This window comes from Mya arenaria, chromosome 6, assembly GCF_026914265.1.
Source record: "Mya arenaria isolate MELC-2E11 chromosome 6, ASM2691426v1".
NCBI lineage: Eukaryota > Metazoa > Mollusca > Bivalvia > Myida > Myidae > Mya > Mya arenaria.
This window is the reverse complement of record NC_069127.1, coordinates 80,698,100-80,722,014: the sequence shown is the minus strand read 5'-3', so window position 1 is coordinate 80,722,014 and position 23,915 is coordinate 80,698,100. Positions and strand designations below refer to the sequence as shown.

The window sequence follows — 23,915 nt, the reverse complement described above, 5'->3', positions numbered from 1 at the left end:
TCTCTCAGCAATACAGCGGGACCTACTTAATGTGAAGACCTCGAAATATGCTGACGTCACTACTGATATAAGGGAACAGTTAACCAGTCACTGCTCTACGGACATGTCAGATCTGAAAAAAATGCACAGGCCGTACTAAAAGACCTTGAATTTCTGGACAAGTGGCAGATTATCCGTATATGCACTTATCCAAGATTCAAACGTCTTCACAAGTGTGCATGGTCAATGAAATGCCATTCAAGCGGTCGACATACCAATTTTAGGGCGTCCATATTCAATTAAGTAAAACCCCTGTCATACTAGGACCGCGATCCCACGGCGTCCAAGAAAAAGCCAGAACGCCGATGTGCGCGCAGTAGTATCGAGGACATCGCCGCGGCAAGGCAATGTCATCGCCATTGAACGCGTTTGTATCGCACAAAACGCCGAGCGACGCCGCGCATTCTGAGCATGCCCAAAACAAACGCCGTCGTTCGGCGTTCTGATAAGAGCGCAGTGGGATCGTCGTAAGGTCGCCGTAGAAGCGAAGTTAGGTATCCTACAACGCCACAGGATCGCCGCGGGTGCGCACAGACGTGTCAATGCGAACGCAATGGCTATCAGTGGCGCTTGCAGGGCGATCGTACGGCGTTCTTTGGGATGAAACTGCGTCTCTATCGCGCTTATATGGCGCACTCTACGGCGCATACAAATTTTAATTTTCTAACTGCGCTTTTGACAGTGTTTTTAGACTTATAATTAAGGCCTGTGGATCCTTTGAAATTTCGGCGAAACCTGTTAAATTATACTTACTACTCACTCGTACACGAATACACCTTTGAGGCACTTCTTTTGCCGATCTTCAACACTGCTTAAACAGCATTGGATCCATATCACACAGGCGAGGTAGATCTACAACACTTTCAATAACCGAAACCCGACAACACGATGTAAAATTATTATACTGCCGACCATCAATGGGTATCATGTTTTATGCGTATTGTATTCAAATATTGAACTTAATGACGAGCAATTAAATTTTTATTCTTTTTTTGTTTGCGGTTACATTTACAGTTGTCTTGTGACAAGGTTTATACCCTCCGGCTATATAAGGCAAGACACCCGATCATATCCAAAAGTGTGCGCTTACCATTTACCGTGCGATACTACTTCACCAACAGTAAGACAATTAATTATTCTTGTTTACGTTTTAAAGTTTTAAGTGGCATTTTTCGCAAAATGATTTTCGGCGACTGCTTCATTGTTTGTTTTCATACAGACATGAATATGCTGTTTATAAATTAAGTATGGTTATTGGCTTAAAAAAAGAATGATAACGTATTTAGTAAAATTGTCACGAATTTCAAGAAGTGATTACATCTTCGAGAATTCCTTTACCTTTATGGTGTAAGCAATTAAGCTCATGCTTATATTGATTGTAATTAACGTAGTTCATAGGACATTAATTAAGTCAAGGATTGAGTATTCATGAAATTATTATGAAATAAGGACGTCTACCATGCTAGAATTTGGATGAAAAGTTTTATATTACAAACAAGATTTAAAAAAATACATATGAGCAAAACTGTTACAGCCTATACTTTGCTTAATTCTTTAAGTTTCTATATAAGTTCGTTAACTGTTTGCACGGCAGTAATCATCTGAAGTGACACTCTTATTCAAAATCAATACATACACATGTAGATGAAGAAGAAGAAGATTTTATTAACTATAAGCTTACAGCCCATCAGTAACATATAATATAAACATGTACAGTATATAAACATTTCCGATAGAACAACTTTCAAAATCAATCATAATGTTTAAACAAAGTAAAGTTATATCACATTTGCTTAAAATACTGAAAAATAGTTCGTGGAGAAAAGTGTCTAATGTCTAAACTGACGCATTTCAAAGCCCTTATAGACAAAACAACATAGTTTTCTAATAGTAGTTACATTTTCGCTCGAAATCAGTTCGATTAATTTAGGAATATTTGGATTGCGCCAATAATATCGCTTAATTATAAGATTCTTAATTCATGATATAAAGGACATTCTAAGAGAAAATGGAATTCAACTTCAAGTGAATTACAAATATACATTTTAACTAATTAACCTTGCACCACTCACGAAATAATGCATCAATGGTAAATATTAATTAATATTAAATAATTGGTGAATGCTAAAAAAATTTCTGTGCTCTTCTATAGTCTCATAAGGTAGAAATACCGTGTTTTATGTTCATTTCTATCAAATTAAACTCGGTATCCTTCAAAAGAACCATTGTTTTTGACATTTATTCATCTTTTATGAAATATTAAAACAAAAGTTTTAATTGTGGTAAATCTTACTTGGGAATAAGAGTGCATCTTTAAGTGAATAAGAACTTATTGCAATTCAAAATCGCGTGTAACGCTTTGTACTACAAGCATACTAAGGCATATGTGTTTTCAGAAACAATATCTACATTTAGATATTCTCAGTGTTCAATTATTCATTTTATTTTAGTAAACAGTATGTAAGTATTGGTTCAAGCACAATATATCAATGATGCACAACGAAAAAATACTTAAATACTCCCAGATTATAGATAGATGAAACCATAATAGTACTATACACAAACTGTTATAAACAAAAACAATCTGATACACAGTCCTTTTAATTGTCGTCAAATTGTCACCAAACTGTTGTAAAAAACAACCATTTGAATGATTTATTCTCGATAGTGGAAAATCTGCCTGCTGCACCTAAATCTTTTAAATTGCATGGCGTGTATGGTTAATTGATAACATTTTTTTTTTCATCTAGGAAAGACAGAATACATTATTTTCGGTTACAAACGTAAGCTGGGCAAATCAAGCGATTTTAATCTGGTGATGATACAAATGCAAGAAAAAAACAAAATTGTCAAAAACTTACAAAATTGATATCACATGGAATCGTACTAACTGGTGTATCACATGGCTTAAGACACATTCATCTTTCAAAGATTTTGCGTATTTTTCAAATTCAATTTACTGGGGAATATCGACCCAGAAAGTTTAAAAAATAGCGTCGGTGTATTTAACAACACTAGTCACCTAACTTTCACATGCACACTATACACACAACACGACTCTCAAAAGGGCAACAGTATAAGGACAACTTCATAATGACTCGGGAAAAATAATCACTTTAAAGTTGATACGTTACATTATTTTTAACGTAAAAAATGAAATGGTAATGACAACAATACATTGAACAAATCATAAATTAGTTCTTTTCAACATGTTAATGAAAGTTCTTCTTGGCCTGCTGACACAAGACAAACAATAAGAAGATAAACATTTTTCAATTATCATGTATATTAATACGCGACGATTCGTGATCCGAACGTATACGTTATTATTGTGTTCATCGGAAAATATTCGCAATTGCTGAAAAGCAGTTTATTTAAGGCATGGAAATTGAGGTGTAAATATGTATTCTTAAACGCTGTCAACATTTAAAAAGTATATGTTTGATATGTTTATACAAGGTCGATCCAGATTATTCTTGACGTAATAATCTCAAAAACATTGAATGAAGAAACCATTTTCTTTGAATAAGTTTATGTCCGTCATATATCGGTTAATTACGGGTTTTACTCGGAGCCGTTATCGACCTTATTCAAAAAAGAAACCATTTACGTCTTTTCAGCTGTTTTCTAGATACCAAGGATGAAGGCGACCGTGCTGCTTACGTTGTTGCTTGTTTTTAGTCTCGCTTTGACAACAACTTCCGTCGTGCAAGCCGCTGACAACGGGGGTGACAGCAAAAGTGACCGCGATGGTGGTAAGTATAACTATGAAAAGTAAACTGTTATTTTAGTTAAATGAAAGGCATATCTTTGGTTATTCGCATTAGATATGTTTTATTTTACAGTTTCTATGCTCGATAAATGCTTTTCTCGGTTAATGTTAAATCAGATTATATCTTTGGAATTAAATTTAGGCATTCAAAGGCAATATCATTTCAATGAATGCAGATTGATGTTACATTTCCTTATGTATCACAACGGAATACTTAATAAATGATGAGGACATTTTAATTAAACCTTACACTTCAGTCTTAACATATATTCTAGTAGTTCAATAACCTGAAAGGAATGACATTCCAGTAGAAGCATTTCATAAAATATCAGAATGTTATTGTTATCTTCTTTTTTTACAGACAAAAAGAATGAAAAGAGCGAGAAAGGAGACGCCAGTAAGTGTGTCTTTTGTCTTTTGTCTTTACTGGATATGTAGTCCAACAATATCCTGTGGCAATTGCTGTCAAAATTTGAATGCCTAGGTTGATTGTCTGAGGGTTATGTGAACAAAGGTTAGGAGCACACGTGATCAATTCTTTATTTTCGCTAGGACGGAGTTGGGTAATTGGAGCTATTATTTGATACGTTCATAGCTTGTCATAACACACACAAAATTGCAGACTTTGTTAATATGCGACACGTAATTTTCCTTACCTAGTTTTATTGTTACACACATAGCTGTTGTTGTTACAAAACTAAGTAGCAGTTGTTACTGTAAATTAAACATACGTCTGGAGAACAAAAACCTGTCTTCTTGAAGCACAACATAAGACTTTCGTAAGCGGATGACGAATCAAAACGTTGCCAGTATGTTAATTTATTAATTCGCATTCCGCGGATAAAAGGATATGACCTAAAATGCTTACAAATACATTTTGCATTAAAACAGTAGAGAAGGTAATTGCTTTATATGTAATATAAGTTAAATATGATAGTTAATATGTTTTATCATAAAATAAGCTTGTTTTTTTTTCTTATGCAGAATCTGCAAGAATGGGAGATATAGATCAATATTTGAAGGTAAATATATCTGTTTTTTTACTATTATTTTCATAAGTATAATTCTATCACGAATGGTCAAATTCGAACGTTGATGAACCATAGATGAAATACTTCATTTTTAAAATGACATAAAACAACACCGCATAGAACTACATTAATTTCATCAACAGTTGTTTCCCTTGAAATGTATTTCAATTCAGACATACACAGCAGTTTCTACAAAACTCTCTTGAAAATTGTGGCGAATTACCTTTTACTCTATGTTAATCATGTGGATTTGTTCACTCGCCCATTGTGGAACAAATATTTAGAACATTCACAATTTTATCGACGGACTGGTTATTCCTTTGAATCTTACTTTTTCAACAATATCATGCCAGACCAGTCACGTTATAGTAATATAACCTACTACTAGAGCTATTAAAATTAAACCCAATGGGCGCAAGAGCAAACAATGTTTAATTTCAATAATGATGGTAAAACATTATAAGTTATAATACACACGTATTTACAAGAAAACACACAGCACACTGTGTTTGCAACATAAATCAAACAATCCAACCCTTCAGCTAAGTTGGTTCTTCAGCAAGCTTCGTTACTTGTTTCCGCATGTATACATTCGGGTCGGTTCCCCTTACTCATTAATATTATTACAATTTATTTATATATTTAACTTTTCATATTATTTAGTTTACGGACATGCATTTCAGTAACATTTGCCACGCAAAAACATAAAAAAGTACCCGTATTAAAAAAAAATCAAGTTGGGATGAAACCATCTTTTAATCTTCCCTGGCAGAAACTTTATATCCAAGTACTAGGTGGGTGGACATCCCAGTTGTAAAACTCCTTAACGAACCCCTTACATAGAACACACAACTACAAAACAACAAAGACAGACTACACATGCATCAACTTTAATATGAATAAATGCTTGGATAGAAATTTGATCTCTTTCATTCTAAAAACTGAAGTTTCTTTTGATTGTTATTTATTGATTGGTACACAACTTTTTTCTATCATCTAGATCATGCTTTCCGTCAAAGGCTAAAAGTACAAATATATGTATTCCCTTTATTTTATACCATGTCTTTTGTGTCCACAGCGTGAAAGCATCTTGTTTACCTTTTATATTACCCAGATGTAGAAACCGAGTTTGTAATATCTTTAGAGTAGATTAGGGAAAATAAACATGTTTTAGTACAGGCTCTATAAAGCACATTTCAAAATCGTTTATACTTCTGAATTCTTACAACATAATGGATACTTAATTATCATTCCTTGAAAATCATAATAGTTATATGGAACTGTTATAACGAAATATGCTCATTCTAGATTTTGTTTTAAAAAATTAAAATAAATACCAAACGTATTTCTATGTCAAATATTTACATATTGTTTACATTTTTATAATGTAACGTTTTCTTTTTTAGTGAAAGGCGTATGCATCAACTCGGAATGGATCGATATTGACCTGTACATAAACAATATATAATAAAGCAAATGGAAATTTAACTGCCAGTGTGTTCTTTGACAATATTCAAACAGTAATTACTGAGAATAAAGAGATTAGGTCATTTCAATAAGCGACAGGCTAAGTAAAACATATAGTCAGAAGTATGCTCCGATTGCTCATCGGTAGAGCGTCCACTTTATGTGAAGAAGGACCCGGGCGCAATCCTTAATCTCGTCATACCAAAATACCTTAAAGATGGTATCAGTGGCTCCCTTGCATGGCTTTCGCCAATAAAATGTTAAACTCTCGTGTACCAATGCTTTACACAGGTCACATTGAATAACCAAAAGGTTTATTCGAAACTAGCTAGAGTACCACACTCGGATCTCTTTCTATCTTACTCTGTTTTCTTCATCTCTGATGATATTTAATTGTACCTTGAAATTGCGGTGAATTCTAATTAATGTCGCTTTTTGCATTTAGAAAGACTTTAAGTCAAGCCATAATTCAGCGGATTGATGCGGGCAAAGTTTTATAGGAACACCTAGGAAACACAGAAAGGTGTAATGAAACGGGGAACCACATATTGGGTGCATGAAAATAATTGCAATGCAACTATTAAAATAAATGCCTACTATTTCAAACACCCGTAAGTAAATTTAAATAACATATACGTGTGTTGTGTTGTTTTGTTCGTGGTATGATGATAAGACGTTATTTGTTTCTCGTTTAATGTCTGTTTAACATATAAGAGAGTGATCGAAAATTGTTTTGCTATTAGGCTTGGCCCAGTAGTTTTCATTGTATTATTAAATATGATTGTAAAGGCAAAACACGGAAATATGTCTATCAATATATTTGCGCATGATAAATAGCTCTCTCTCTCTCTCTCTCTCTCTCTCTCTCTCTAATATCGATATAACGTTCCAATAATCATATTTTTTATCTTGTTAAAGGAATCGCCACTATGAAAAATGTTGAAAAAGTGTAAGTTAAAGGGACTTCAAACTTCAAACTTCAAAGTTTATTGACAAATCGGCATATAACAATACCTTTGGCCATTAAACATATTTAACATTATACAGACGGCCGAATGATATTTTTTCGGACAAAACACAGAATTCAAGCTTTATGTCCTTTTATATGTACCAGTTTAGTTCATGTTTCCTTCGTTAATGTGCATATACTGGTCTTTTCCTCACACTCTTTTTGTGGAATGCTCACAAATTACTCTTTTAAATAATTCTCCAAATTAATGCATTGTTAAGGATGAAATGACTATTCATTTCTATTTGATTACCCGGATTGAAATTAAAGTGCTCTACCTATCATAACATTTCATAAACGACTTGTTTGCCATTTTAGGTAGACTACGTACGTTTGCCTCATGGAAAATATTCATTTTTGTACAAATCGCATCACACAAAAAATTCATAAACAAATAAAAACCATCACTGAGCAATTAAAAGGAATACATTTGAAAACGATGTGTCTAAAGCTATGACATTTTAACACTAGCTACGTGCGTTTGCATTCCCGGACACTATTTGTATCGAAGTGTTCTTGGAAACTATGCGAACATGAATGGTGATGAATACACCGATCGAAAGACAAAACAATGCATTCTTTTTTGCACGATATTACTTTAACGAACTCTCGAGTAGTAAAATCGATAAGAACCTTACCTGGATTGACGATCAATCGAGCCAAAATACTACTTGCGTTCACGTGACTTTTTTGTTCACCCCCCCCCCCCGTGTCATAGCAACCCTCTGACCCAAAACAAATATGTATGCGAAACACAATTGTGAAACTACAGATATTGATAAAAGACTACTGATGCTAGTACTCTCTAATAACAAAGTTAATTGTTATTTGGTTCATATTTTGACTGTAACAGTTCTGTTTTAGTATTATTATATTGCGAAATATAAGGTAACACTACTCTTAATTAAATGTAACTGTACATACATAACAAAGGGCAATGCGAACAATCGGAATTTAGAATTTTACTTGTTCTTTTAAAAATATCAACATATTCTTTTAATGATACGTTACTATCAAGTATGTTTTAAAATTACTTTCAATGCCATAACAAGTGCGTATATGCTTTTTTAAAGGTCTATTTGGTAAAACAATGGGGCAAATGGATAATCACATTACCTAACCATCTTTGGCCTTGATTTCTTCAAGCTTACTTTTTACCATTTATAGTTGGTGGCCAATCCAAAGCAATACAAGTTTAAAAAAAGAAAGTACAATATTCATTACAAACAAAACACGCATCATGGTACTATTTGTGGCACATCTATTACGTTTGGCATTAAATGGTTCTCAGGAGCACCACGAATACATTTTGTCACAAGTAAAAAAAATATCACAGCAAACATACTTATCACTGTAAACCAATCACTATATAAACAAAAACAACTTTACAAATTTCCCGTCCTACAAAAACTAAGCGATAAGATAGCCTTAAATATCGTTTGACCGGCATCTTGCGTAAAGGACTCATACTTACATTTTGTCAATAAAACACCGAACAGCATGGTCGCACAAAAGCTGATGGCTCCGAATCAAACGTGGTGGCCAAAAAGAAATAGCCAATGACCGAAGCTGCATACTGTCCTCTTAAGTCATAAGACTGTACTTGAAAGCTTTCTGTTGTAACTGCTTGTGTCAGGTTCTCGCTGAGGAGAGAGATGAAAACGTTAGCTTGGGATGTGCAAACCGTGTGAGCGCCTGGTAGAACACATAAAATGTAGTTTGCAAGGCTAATGAAGATTTAATGGTTTGGTCTTTGCGAATAAAGAATTTCTTCTGTATTTAACAACATGCCGGCCTATTAGTATTACTGCTTCTATCACGCGTAACCAGTCGAACAAACTTTGCCATTGTTTGTGAATTTTCGCCATGTCTTGCTGCGAGATAAAAGTATATACCCAGTTCTTCCTTAACCGTCCATGATATTTGAACATTGGATATCCGAGATGGTTTTTTTCTTATTTATTTTCAACATATATCATATTTACATAATATATCAAAAACACATTTATGCTTAAACATCTCTATGTTTTATAGAAAACAATCTTCTATCACACACACACACGCACACGCACACGCACATACACACACACACACGCACACACACTCACGCACACGCGCGCACACACACAAAGTCCCTTTTTTGTTCAAAATATTACTTTATTTGTATGAGTTTTACTAATTATGAGATATGAGTTGTTTAGGCTTGATGTGTCTCTTTTATCTATAATATTTTTACTCAATGACAGATTCAAGATTGCGGACAAAAAAATCCAACTTTTCGGTTATTTTTATGTTTATCGAATAAAGAAGTTTTTGGATCGATCCAGGTCATATAGTGCTAGTTTTAACTGGCGTCATCTATCGGACATACGATATTCGGGATTTTCTGGACCAAAATTGTCAGATTTAACAAGAAAAATTTCATGTGATCGACGAATTTAAGCCAAACTTTGTTGTGATGTTCATTGGAACGAATGACAGTGGCTACTGATATACTGACACTGATGCAAACATTGCATTTTGAACACCATTGAACTTCAATCCCTCATTGGCCTGTTTGATGTTTGCTGTCAGGTCGTCCGCCCTGGCCGTATTAAGGTGACCAATCCTTCTCATCGTATCACATTAAACAAACAAAGTAGAAAGGACCTTAAAGCATGGATTATCTTTATAAAACACTTTAATGGGAAAAAACATCATGCTTGAGGACCGCTGGGTTACAAATGAGTCATTGCATTTTCATACAGATGCAGCTGGATCTATCGGTTATGGAGAAATTTTCCAGACACATTGGCTCCATGGTTTATGGCCCCCATCTTCTAACCAATCACACCATCACATTCAAAGAGCTTTACCCGATTGTCTTGGCTTTACAAACCTTGGGTACACTCATACAAAACACCTATGTATTGTGTTTAGTTATGGAGGTATACATATAAATATAAGAACGACACTAAATGTGCTAAACTATTTATTGCGATATGTATAAATGTACAATATCTAAACTAGAACTGATAAGCATGCGGCAGTGCCTAGGTAATTAACTCACTAGGGCAGATAACCCTATGATGATAAAGCTATCATGTAACATCTCCGTTGTTTTTATAAATGAAAATATTCAAAAGTATCATTTTTAGAACAGGCATGCACAATATTGAAATAACAACAAATATATACATAAATTTGAATCAACAGCTGTATCTTAATATGTTCGATAACTGTCTGTATACTTGGTTATCGTTTCACCAATCATAACTTATGATTTTACTATCAGTCACTAATTATCTATTTATAAATTTCATGGTTTCCACCATCTATTTACACATCTGCTACCACTAGTGACTTAACAACTCTCCCGGAGAGTGTTACATACTGTGGCTCATTATTTTCAACTTTTGTCGGTGAGCTGCATTTGCTGGCATTTCTTGTTTGGACAATACTCTATCTAAGCTTGAATCGCACTGGTCTTCATTACCTGGCAATACCGAATCAGGAATTAATGCACCATTAGAACTACTACGAATTTCTTTTGATCTCATTAAATCACTCCTGTTCCTGCGGTTAATTTGACCGTTATCAGTTTCGACCACATATGATCGTTCATTGTGTTGATCACCACAGAAGCTGGACTCCAGGTTTTATTAAGACGCTGAATCCTAGCTGTGTCACCTACTTTTAAAGGTTGTTGCAGTCTAGCATATAGTGATTCATATAGACAATATGGCAGTGGTGCATATATTATGATCATTCTTTTTGCATTATATTGTGTTGCAAAATGTTGAATAATAATTTCTTTAGTTCAATAAAAATAAAACATTTATATTTTAAAATAGACCTATCATATTTAGTATAGAAATGATTATTTATTTAATTGACTCAGATAACTTATAATATCATTTCTTGACATTATAAACATTTTGTATTTTTGTCATCATATTTGCAACTTGCATAACTTCAGTAACTTCTTAAGCCAACACTAAATTCTTACATTTGACTGTTGTCACTATATTTTAGCACCTTTTTTGTTCTATGGTTTTGCTAATCATAAGAATTAGGCTTAAACACCTATGCAAGCCAGACAAGTTGTAATAAGCATATATTAGATCAAAGAAACAAAGATTATCTAAAGGAAACTCTTAATTCTAAGCTGAGTAAAACTCTTAAGATGACAGTGCCAGTTGTTGGCAACTTAGCCTCAAATTTAGTATTTAAACCCATGACTTCCCAGTCCAGGTTGTCATTTAACCTTGGACAATAAACATCAGAAGTCTGATTTGGGTACTTGTCATCTTATTCACAGGTATCTGGTTTTACTCTGTTATTAGATTGTTATTATATTTTTGACTTAAAAGCTTGGAATTAAATTAAAAGTTCTTTAAATAGGCTAAAATAAGTTATGTATATTGTTGTTACAATTATGTTGCAAATACACACTGTTGACTTTATAATTCACTTGTACTTTATATTAGTCATACAAGTTGTTTCTCTATTTTAATACATCATATTTATTGGTACCTTTCACATTGCTAAGCGTTGTTATTATCAATATTCCCCAAATATTGTAAATATTCTTAATAATCACATATTTATGTATTTACATCATTATGCTGATTTACTTTAATATTTTGTTTATTATAATTGGTCATTTAACCTTGGACAATAAACATCGGAAGTCTGATTTGGGTACTTGTCATCTTATTCACAGGGACGACCCCCTCTAGCATTATCTTCGCTGTGCCGTCTTCGGGTTGTAGTTCGACGACGACGAAAATTAGCGTCATAAAACATATCATAAACAAACAAACTTGCAAAGATTCAGCGGTCATGGCCCTAGTTAGAACGTTAATACTAACCTGTATGAAATTCAATGTGCTAGTAGAAGCAGTACATATACAAGGAGTAAAAAACGTATTACCTGATACCAATACTGCCCAACTGAATGGTTTGAAATATTCGACAATTACCAAATACGTTTCCGCTATAACATACGTTCATAAAATGAACAATTACACCAACCCGGCAGAGTCGTTTATCATCAAAAAGTTACTACACAGTATCCGTCGATCAGTTTCCACAGAAGAACGATTGCCGGTCACATTACCCATTTTGAAAATTGGTAAAACACGTCACGAAGCAACGACACATGCGTTTGCTTCTGCGATCCATGTTTGTGACGGCATTCTTTGGGGTTTTCCGGTTAGGCGAACTTGCACTGTCACGCAATGCTCCGTCCAACTTGATACAACAACGAAAACAGATTACGTTCACACAGAATAAAAACGGTCAAGCTCAGGACATAACCGTGTCTATGTTTAGTGACAAGCACATCCAAGGGCGCACAGCAAAATTCACGCTGTCCCGTCAATCACAGTCACGCAAACTTTGTCCTGTAAGAACCTTGCTCAGTTACTTATAAATCACCGAACCTCTACCAGGACCACCGTTCAAACTGTCAAATGGTTCACATATTGCAATTTCCTACTTCAGGGAATGTTTCAAATCTTGCCCTGAGTACTGCAATATTGACACCTCCAAATATACACCACATTTATTTCGCATATATGCGGCTACTCATGCGCATTCCACAAACACGCACACAACCACCATACAAGGTCGATGGATATCCTATGCATTCAAAAAGTATATTCGTCCAGCTACTTTATCTATCCGTTAAACGGACATGGTCAATACTATTGGTGAACTTTCTTCTCGTTTAGGATACATACAGTTTATGCCATACCATATTATTTTAATGTGTTAATCTGACTGGTGAGCCAGCATATCATTAGGCTTATTTTGTCATTCCGGGATACCAGCTGACTGGTTGAGACGGCAGCGATTAAGTAGTTACTTATGGTTTCTGTTTAATGTGTTTGGGCTTTGCCCTTTGCATTAGTTTGCGTTATTCATCAGGTGCTTGCGTTATGCATGTTTTCTGACAGATAGTTTAGGTTTATCTCATGTTCTTGTTTGGATATTGCCATGCATACTGACCTATACATGTAAACAATATATATATATGTTTTATTGTTCTTTATTTTTCTTTGTAACTTGCGTTGTTCAAGCTCAGTAATATGACTGTATGGTTGTCGAATTACATTTGCCTTAAGAGTGCCTAATGCTGGCTGGTTAAAAAAAACATTATTAGTTCAGCTGTAATAATTATTTCTTTTTTGTTTTGTTTTTAGCCGTTTTAGTTTGTAATAGTGTTTTCCTTTTGCCAGTATCAAACTGAGAATGTCACATCCCCTGTCTGGCAGCGTTCCTTTTGGCGGATTTTGCTGCCAGATAAGAAATACACCTATTAGTTTTGTAGACAATTGATGTATATATTTGTTACGACATCCCAATAAATGCCCAATTATAAACATACGTGGTATTTTGTTGATTTATTAACAGCTAGAAATGTGACAGTCATTATGTACGCTTGATAACACATAATATAATGCCACCGCATCCATGGGAAGACGACGCATCTAGTATAACCATTTATTCGTCATAGATATTGCGGTTAAAATCTGAAAAAAACACAAGGATACACTTAACAATATAATTGAAATCTTGTTTAGGATATAGCATATCACATAGAAAAGAAACTTCTTAATAGTCAAATCAAATTATAGAAATTACACGTAATAGTATAAAATAACCTAGGGTACGAAACGAGTTACGAATCGAACGAGGTTGGGTACGAATCCGGCTTCGGAACGAATGTGAGGGTTTTCAGAGTATACGGTCAAAATCTAACTATACAGAAAGTTATAAGGAATAATATAAGACATATTGATGCAGTAAACTTACACTGTGAGGGGCTATAGGACTAGAATTTGCTTGTTTTAGACTCGTGGTGCGGAGCGCACCCGACACGACGGAACGTCAAAAAACCAAAACAATCGAGTAGCACTCAACAGTTTACAAATCGACAGTGATCTGTAAAAAACCAGTAAAACTTAGCCCCGAGTGTAACTTCAAATTATCAAATTTAAACAAGAAAACATTACTTAATATTGAATAAAGATAATAGGAAACAAACATGGAACTTCAGTTCCAGTACACTCCCCGTCTGGTATTCTAATACCAAAATTTTAACCTAATACAACAGCATATATAGAGATTCACATATTAAACCTAAGACGAAAAAGCTATATCTTTGAACTTAATCACCTTAAAGTACAAGCCCTAAATAAACAAAACAAAATGACCAAGATACAAAGCATCAGTAAAGAAACTGAAATTATAAAGTTCCTACATTAGTGTTAATTTTAATAAAACTTCACTAACAAGTGTATATGAAAATACATAAATTTGACCTACTTTTACAAAATAAAGAAATATAATATTACTCAAGTTTCTTACTATGAGAGTAATTATAATTGACTTAGACAGTTAAATATTGACTATTAAAAACAATAGATGCAAACCCTAATTATTGCTTTAAACAATATTGAAGCCAATACATGTATCTTATAACAAATGAAAGCATGTATGCAAAACAATAAGACATATTCTAATCAGCACTCAAAATTGTCTCACATTTATGTTTGTGTATGTAGATAAACTGACTTATTTTGAGAAAGTACATCAATCCACTAGGAGTACCAACTCCGTGATTGGTCTAACATGATTTACACATTTTTTGTCTTTAACGATGCGTACTTTCACTGAACGAATGTTTGAGTCACTTCCACTTTGGAAGACACGAACAACGATCCCCAATGGCCAATGGTTTCGATGTTTTTAACAAGAACAACGTCTCCGGTTTTCAAATTTTCTAGAACACTTGGCCACTTTCGCCGTGTTTGCAAAGCAAGGTATCCGTTACGCCACTGTTTCCAGAAAGTGTTTGCCATCACCTGAACGTACTTCCATTGCGCTTTGTATATGTCCCTCATACTCAGGGTTGAGTCCAATACTTCCAAAGGTTCCTTCTTCTGGGTTAGCAGCATTCCCGGGGTAATCATTTCAGGATCGTCTTGGTCCGTAGAGATTGAAGCAATAGGTCGGGAGTTGATAATCGCACACACTTCACACATGAATGTACACAAAATGTCATGAGTCAACTTTTGCGCGTGTGTCTTCAGGAGCATAGAGTCTAGGATTCTACGCGTGAGTCCAATGATTCTCTCCCACACTCCTCCCATGTGTGACGAGTGTGGAGGGTTGAATTTCCAAGTTATCTTCGAGTCGTGAAGGTATTTGTTTACAGGTCCATCTTCTACACAAATGCCTTCGGCTTTGTGATCATCAAGCGCCCCTATGAAATTCGTACCACGATCTGATCGAACCTCTTTGACTGGTCCTCTTATGGCTACAAATCTTCTAAATGCATTTATGAACTGCTTAACTCTTTAATAACTTCAATATGCACTGCCCTAGTACTCAAGCATGTGAAAAGCAAGCCCCATCTTTTACTTTCTGCAAGTCCGTCTCTGGTCTTGCGGGCAACAATGTGCCATGGTCCAAATGTATCTACGCCAATCACTGTAAAGGGAGCACTTGGAGTAACTCTGTCTTCAGGTAGGTCGGACATGTATTGACTTTGAAATTTACCACGCTGTCTTTTGCAGATGACACACTTATGAATAGTACTGGAAATAAGTCTCTTCGCACCAATAATCCAGAAGCCATTGTTACGCAAAGTGGATTCAGTAAGTAGTCTGCCTTGGTGTTGAACTTTCTCGTGGAAATGTCTCACAAGAAGAAGAGCTATGTGAGACTTCTTCGGGATGATGATTGGCTGTTTGCTGTTAGACGGAACATCTGCCTTTGTTAATCTGCCACCAACACGCAAGACACCTTTCTCGTCTAGAAATGGACTCAATGTAGACAGACTGCTACTTGCAGGTACAGCTCTCTTGCTTAACAATAACTGAATTTCCTTTTCATAACTGCTCTCTTGAACTGTACGTACAATGAAGTTTTCTGCTTCAATGTGACTCGTAACGACATCAGGTTTTGCTACTTTTTTGTGATCTTTACACGACCTTTTCAAGAGCGCGAATGCTCTCACCAAAGACTGCCAAGTAAAAAACTTTTCAAACTTGCTAGTTATACTGGATTCAACGTTCACTGTTTTCCTCGTGAGAACTTCAGGTCGAATCTCACTGTCATTTTCAGGGTTGATCAGGTCATAGTTCTTGGACTCTTCGATGTTATCCTCTATCTGAAGCTCTTGATCTTTCAGAAGAGGAGGACCTTTGATCCACGTACTGTCGCTAACATCTAGGCAAACTGGTCGACATCTGGTTGCACAATCGGCAGGATTACGGGTCGTTGAACCTCCTAGTTTCGTTGCAAATGTATCCTAGCACCACTTTGCTATCAGTAAAGAATGTCATAGATGCTATCGGTATGTCTAACTGCTTAGATATTATAACAGCTAACTCAGTGGCTAAAACTGCGCCGCACAGTTCCAACCTAGGAATACTATGTCCTTGTGTAGGGGCTAACTTCGCTTTTCCTAACAGAAACCCAGAACTGGATTCACCAACTTGGTCGGTCACTTTCAAATAAGAAACTGCAGCAATAGCTACTTCTGAAGCGTCTGAGAAGATATTCACTGAACTCTTCTTTGCTGTACTGAAGGAAATCGTAGCGTAGGCACGAGGAATAGCAATTGTCTCTGTGTTTTGTAAGGACTGCTTCCATTTAAGCCATCTCATCTAATGGTTTGGTGGGAGAGGAGCATCACAGTCTACACCGGATGGTGTAGCTTCACGTAGTAGTATCTTGCCAGTTATGGCTTGTTTTCCATTTCGATATTGAAGATGAAGGCGTCCTTCTTCAAGTCCCAGGCCAATCCGAGACTTCGCTGGGCAGGAAGAGGATCTACACTAAGATCTAGTGATTTTAAATCACCTCCAAGGTCTTCCTGAGGGAAGGCGTGCATTACAGCGACATTGTTTGATGCAATTTTATGTAGCCGAATGTTTCCACCATCACGTAAAGCTGTCTGAGTTCTTTTCACTGTAACTATTGCTTGATCAACAGTAGGCTTAGACGTTAAACAGTCATCTACATAAAAGTCCTTGTCAACCAGATTTTGAATGTCTTTTTCAGCAGTTTGTACAGCTTTGCGTAGACCATATGTAGCAACAGATGGGGAAGCACAGTTTCCAAATACGTGAACACACATTCTATATTCAATGAGTTCTTTGTCAGGATCGTTATCTCTGTACCACAGAAAACGAAGGAAATCACGATGCTCATGAGTGACTCGAAAGCGATAAACATCTGCTCTACATCGGCAGAAACAGCGACTTCGTCTCTACGGAATCTGAGAAGAATTCCTAGCAGGCTGTTTATCATGTCAGGGCCTGACATGAGAACACTGTTTAATGAGATATTCTGGTAGACTACCGACGAATCGAATACACCTCTTATCTGTCCAGGTTTCTTCGGGTTGTAGACGCCAAATAGTGGAAGATACCAACACTCTTGTTGAATAGCACAGGGTGCAACTTAAGCAGCTCCGCTATCGATGACCTTGCCCATAAAGGTGACAAAATGCTGTCTCTTGACCGAATTGTTCTTCAAGCTATTTATCTAGGATTTGAGCTCGGCGCCACGCCTGTGCTCTGTTGTTAGGTAGCTCGGGTCTATCATCCTTGAACGGAAGAGGTGCAGTCCAGAAGCCATTCTGATCACGTTCCATTTTAGAGTCCATAAGTTTTACAAACTGTTTGTCTTCTGCAGAGAGTCCAGTCGTATCGTCATCAACTGTTCGAACAAACAAGGTATCATCAAGCGACTGAAAATCAGGACCTTGATTTTCCTTTATATTCAGGTTGAATTGGCATGGTTTGATGTGTGTGCCTCTGCCATCGGGCATGATGTAGGTCTTGTACACGGAGACATCTTCGTTTGTGTGCACGCGCCCTGAACACACCTCTCCCACTATTACCCAACCAAGCGCTAACCTTTGAGCGAACGGAGTGCCACGGGATCCAATGGCTTGGTCCATAACATGGTGGGCTTCAGGAACATCACGTCCAATAAGAAGCTGCACCTTGCAGTCTCCTTGTAGGTTAGGAATTGTAACCGCAATGTGGTTCAGATGACTATACGCTCTTGCCACGTCTGGAGTGGGTATCTCTGATAGTTCGTTTGGAATATCATCGCACTCTATGACTCGAGGAACATCAATCTCTGTGGAACCATCAATCGATTTAACACATATATCGCTAGTGCGTCTACCAAACTTTGTAGCACGGCCATTGCATGACGATAACGTGTACGGAGTGGTCTGTCCATAAATACTCAATTTATCAAATAGTTCGCCAGTACCCAAGCTACAGTTGCTTTGATCGTCAATGATAACATATGCCCGGACAGTCTTTTCAAATTTTCCTTTTGGATATATGTCGACAAGAACAGTTTTACTACACGACCTTCCGATGAGTGTATCGCCACACAAAGTCGTGCACTTTGCTGTAACGTCATGTTGGTTCTGCGTCTCCCCGCCGTGAAGTGCTGCAACGTGACCTTTTCCACAAATGGAGCATTTCACGGCAACTCGACAGTCCCTTGCGTAGTGTTTAACTGAATCTAAACACTTGAAACAAATGTTCTTCTCTCTAACAAATCGTTTTTTTCTCTTCTAATGTTTTTTGAAGAAATGTTCTACATTGCAACAGGGAGTGCTGTGCATTGTGTATAGGGCAACGTTTTATGGTGGCTGCATTTTGATCAATGTTGGTTTCCTTTTCTTTGGGTAGAGATTGGACTTCTTCAGTTTTTCTTGCAAATACTTTAAATGGTTTGGAAATTTCAGGCTTTTGTTCACATATCTATTTTGGTTCTGCTTATTTCCCCCACAAAATTCACAAAGAAGCTGAACGGTGGAAACATTACTTTGTGGCTGTGTTTGTACTGAGATGCTCTATTTGTTCATTTATCCTGTAGGTTGTATGGTAGTTTGGAAACTATGGGATTCACTCCGGACGATGAATCGAAATATGAAAACATCATTGTGTACACAGGATTAGCTTTTAGATACTGGATCTCACACAAAATGTCTAACAGGTCATAGAGCCTTTTGTAGTCTTTTGATATTTTTGTGAAACTATTCAATTTCTTTTTGATAGAAACCTCAACCATCACTGGCCTTCCATACATTTCTTCAAGGCGAATCCAAATTTCGTCCCTAGCATAGCTCGGCTCATGGGCATTTGCCGTTTTGATGCTTATGGCATATTTGGATGATTCCGCACCAAGATATTTGATAAGTAGATCTGTTTCTTCTGCAGGTGATGCGTCCAGTTCATTCATTACTGATTTGAAAGTACCTTTCCAAGATTGGAATGTCTCTGGTGTATCTCTGAAATTAGACAGCCTTGCAACTAAAAGGTCCTTTTTTAACAAGAATTTTGTTATGTCCATGGGAAAGTTTACATCGCTTCTTGTGTCATGTGCATGTGTCACAGGATCAATGTTAAGTTACCGGTCTACCTTCTCTTTGGGATTTTCAAACTGAACTGGTAACTGTTTATCTGATTTACGAGTTTCACTGCTTGAGTCCCTTGTTTCTGCATTCTCTTGTTTGACTTTAAGCAGATTTAATTCAGCTTCAATCTCTGTTTTTTTCCTGATTTCACTAGCTTGTTCTATTTGAAACCTTTCTTCTATCGCGGCCTTTTCTCTTAATAACTGAAATTCTTTTTCCGCATATTCCATCTTTCTCCTGTACACAGAACTTAGACTTTTCTTCGAACTTTTAACAGACATTTTTTCGCTAAACAATACAATCAAGTGGTCAATGTGGTTCATAAATTGAGTTATAACCCTTCTTATCTCTTTTCCATGTTCATGTAACTCTGTAATTTGTTTTGTACTGTCTTCTGTGCCAGTTCGCGTCAAATACTCTTCAAATTCACCATAAATGTTTTCAAACTTTGCTGTTAAGTCTAAAAGTTCCTTTTTCCTTTCTGTCAAAACTTTAATATCACTTTCATCAATTTGTTTTGCTATGCAAACGTTTATATTATCTTGCATCGACTTGATCTTAGCTTTGTAGGCGTCAACTTTTTCTTCATATTGCGCCATTGCTTTTGGCATAAGCGTTCTTATTCTTTTCATTTACATGTAGTAGAACTTGCGATGACTTGCCAATACTCGAAACAGTTGCAAACTCCACTTGCCAACAGTTTTTTAACTATAATGCCACTGCATCAATGGGAGGACGACGCATCTAGTTTAACCATTTATTCGTCATAGATATTGCGGTTAAAAACTGAAAATACACAAGGATACACTTAACAATATGACTGAAATCTTGTTTAGGATACAGCATATCACATAGAAAAGAAACTTCTTAATAGTCAAATGAAATTATAGAAATTACACGTAATAGTATATAATAACCTAGGGTACGAAACGAGTTACGAATCGAACGTGGTTGGGTAATAATCCGGCTTCGGAACGAATGTGAGGGTTTTCAGAGTATACGGTCAAAATCTAACTATACAGAAAGTTATAAGGAATAATATAAGACATATTGATGCAGTAAACTTACACTGTGAGCGGCTATAGGACTAGAATTTGCTTGTTTTAGACTCGTGGTGCGGAGCGCACCCGACACGACGGAACGTCAAAAAACCAAAACAATCGAGTAGCACTCAACAGTTTACAAATCGACAGTGGTCTGTAAATAACCAGTAAAACTTAGCCCCGAGTGTAACTTCAAATTATCAAATTTAAACAAGAAAACATTACTTAATACTGAATAAAGATAATAGAAAACAAACATGGAACTTCAGTTCCAGTACACATAAATAATATTTTATGGGACATTAAAATATTTATTTTTCCCATTAATGATAGTTTCTTATGTTCCCTTTGTGATTTTGATTCCTTGATATCAACGTTTTGTTTTATATAGCCGGAAAGTATTTGTAGACAAATGATGAATAAATTGAAGAAAGTGGGAACCCTTGGCGTACTCCTTTTTTAATTTTGAAGGCCTCCGATAAATGGCAATTATTTATCATTATACTTTGAATATCTGTATAAAACAGTTTAGTCCATTGAATTATCTCTGTGCCAAAATTTAAGGATCGCAAACTGTCAAGTATTAGGGAATGCTTAATACTATCAAATGCTTTTTTGAAAGTCAGCAGAAATAGGAGTCCAGGTTGTTGTTTTTCTTCAAGATATAGCATGACTTCTATGATAAGTCGAACATTTTCGCCGATGTATCTTTCTTTGATAAAACCAGTTTACTCAAAATCAATAGTTTTAGGTATTACTTTTTTAATCATATTAGCTATTGCTTTCGTTGCTATTTTATAATCAATATTCAATAGAGTGATCGGTCTCCAATTGGAGAGGTTTTCTAAATTTTTACCGGGTTTTGGAATAATTGTTATTATACCTTGTTTTTTACGTGTTGTAAGATGTCCATTTGGAAAAGAGTAATTCTATGAGTCTTTAAGCACGGATTGGATATCCGAAATGTTATTATTTACACGACATTTAAAATATCGCAATGCGGTTTATAATATCGATTGACAGCATTATTAATAATTTCGATTTTATTTTAATTTCTATATGGGACACATCCAAGAGTTGTATAGATAATAGTTATTATATAATTTGGGAATTACATTTGCATTATGTTACTGGTTAAGCAGTAATATACTATTTCTGATATACTTGTTTATGCATTGTGTTTTTTGGTGCCATAACCTTTTCATATAGATTATTGTTTTTCTTTATTTATATAGTCTTGTTTTGATGCAAGAAAATAAATCGACCTTTGTATCATTCCATCGTTCGGTGTATACAGTATATTTGTTATGTCATTTCAATAAATGGTCATTAATGCTTATTTCCCAGTAAGTAAGCACATTGCACAACGCACACTTATTTGAAGTTATTTCTCAATCGAATTTAATGCTGGTTTTGTATTTGTATATTTTGTGGGCCTGTGACAATCGAGAATTTATCAATGTTTCTGTTCATTCATTGCACGAAGAAGAAGAAGAAAGTTTATTCCAGGAAATATAACACACACTGTATATTTGAAAAAGGCCAACATGACCCGTGATCAAATTCATCGAATACAATGGTTTACGTATACAAATTTAAATAGCGAACAATAAACAAGTATAATTGTATCAAATAAATTGCAGCTGTACCTATAGAGTTTGATATACATATCATAAATACATAAATGAGCTTAACTATGAAATATTATATTTTTATCATATTATTAACAACAGTATCTGTAGAATTTGATAAACATATCATAAAAGACACCTGACTTATGCACTTTATCCATGCACTGGAATAACTAAACGGAACTAATACTATAAACTTCTTGCACAATAAATCAGACAATGCATACTTTCGTAATGATATTTGAAATATTGAGTCTTTACTATAATTTCTACATAATACAATAATACAACATGCATATGATATGTATTAAATGTGATTGTTTTTTATTATTTTACAAAATGTACTACTAATGCGTTATATTCTTATAAGTACAAACGTGTCTAACTTTTATGAATATGTCCCACTAAAAGGGCGAAAACGAAATATTAGAAGGGTTAACAGGGTAAAGCTATGTCGATCTTAGTATTGTTTTGCTTACCAAATAAACTGCATGGCTGTATTTCAAAGAACATGTTATACAGATGTTAGCACGCATAGTTTCTACTCATTAGAAATCTATACGTAAACATACGTTTTCCTTATTTCAAATGCATTAAATATATATACAGCTATTTTTTTTAAGATGTTTGCATTTTCAGACATTATTATAGAAACTGCCTTAAACATGCTCGGTCTCTCCCTATAATATTTCTTAATGTATTTTCATCGTATGTTGTTGTACAAAAGACATTCAAATAACAGGTGGTACTCATCTTCTAACTTATTGCATGCTCTACATAAGCGATCATTTCTAGGAATATTTTTCCATCTTCCGGTCTCAACCGAGAGCCGGTGTGATGATATTCGTAATTTAGTTAATGTTATTTTATATTTATTAACGTTTACATTCGTCAAATATGACTGAAACTCAAAATTTGCAAACACTTTATAGAACGACGCTCTAGATGAGTTTTTCTAGTCTGCTGTATCAGTTTTTGATAAAGATATCCTTAACTCAACGCTGAAAAATACTGATAAATGTTTTTGTGTTTCCCACCCCTTGGGCAATCCAGACTTCATGAAAACCATAATTGCACAACATATTTTTAACATTTACTGCCCAATTAATTTTTCTTGGGTTATTTCAATTTCATTTAACATCGTTTTATACATACCGTATATCATGTCTGGGACGCTAGCATAGATAGGACGCAGGCAAAAAAATAGTTGAAAAAAACCGTGTAAAAAACCTTAATATATAAAATAGGACGCAACGGAAAAATGTCCAAATCGGAGCCGAAAAACTGAGGTTGGAAAAGTATTTATAACATATATTGAAGTAAAAAACAAACAAAAATTTCGGGAATTTAGTATACACAACAATGATAAAGTCTTGGCATTTTGAGAACATTCACGCATATTATAAGACTTATACAAATGCCGTAATAGTTCCGACACGCCTTCTTACTGTCAGTCAACCGTTGCAACCGTTGCAATA

The 23,915-nt window shown here is 35.3% G+C and overlaps 2 protein-coding genes and 1 long non-coding RNA gene across 3 annotated transcripts; 1 reads left to right on the top strand and 2 right to left on the bottom strand.

The window, feature by feature from the left end:
• The first annotated feature begins 894 nt into the window (after positions 1-894).
• Positions 895-6,330, top strand: LOC128238906 (uncharacterized). The gene is made up of 6 exons (XR_008261790.1): positions 895-929; positions 1,054-1,159; positions 3,660-3,794; positions 4,173-4,208; positions 4,796-4,833; positions 6,249-6,330. It is a non-coding gene; the product is annotated as an uncharacterized LOC128238906 (long non-coding RNA).
• An 8,646-nt stretch (positions 6,331-14,976) lies between these two features.
• Positions 14,977-16,980, bottom strand: LOC128238088 (uncharacterized). Its single transcript, XM_052953661.1, has 3 exons — positions 16,784-16,980; positions 15,731-16,560; positions 14,977-15,341 (listed from the first exon to the last, which is right to left on the bottom strand). Exons 1-3 carry the CDS (start codon positions 16,978-16,980, stop codon positions 14,977-14,979), a joined length of 1,392 nt encoding a protein of 463 aa, XP_052809621.1.
• Positions 16,981-17,054: 74 nt separating this feature from the next.
• On the bottom strand, positions 17,055-17,453 carry LOC128238087 (uncharacterized). The gene has a single exon (XM_052953660.1). It carries the CDS (start codon positions 17,451-17,453, stop codon positions 17,055-17,057), a length of 399 nt encoding a protein of 132 aa, XP_052809620.1.
• Positions 17,454-23,915: the final 6,462 nt, after the last annotated feature.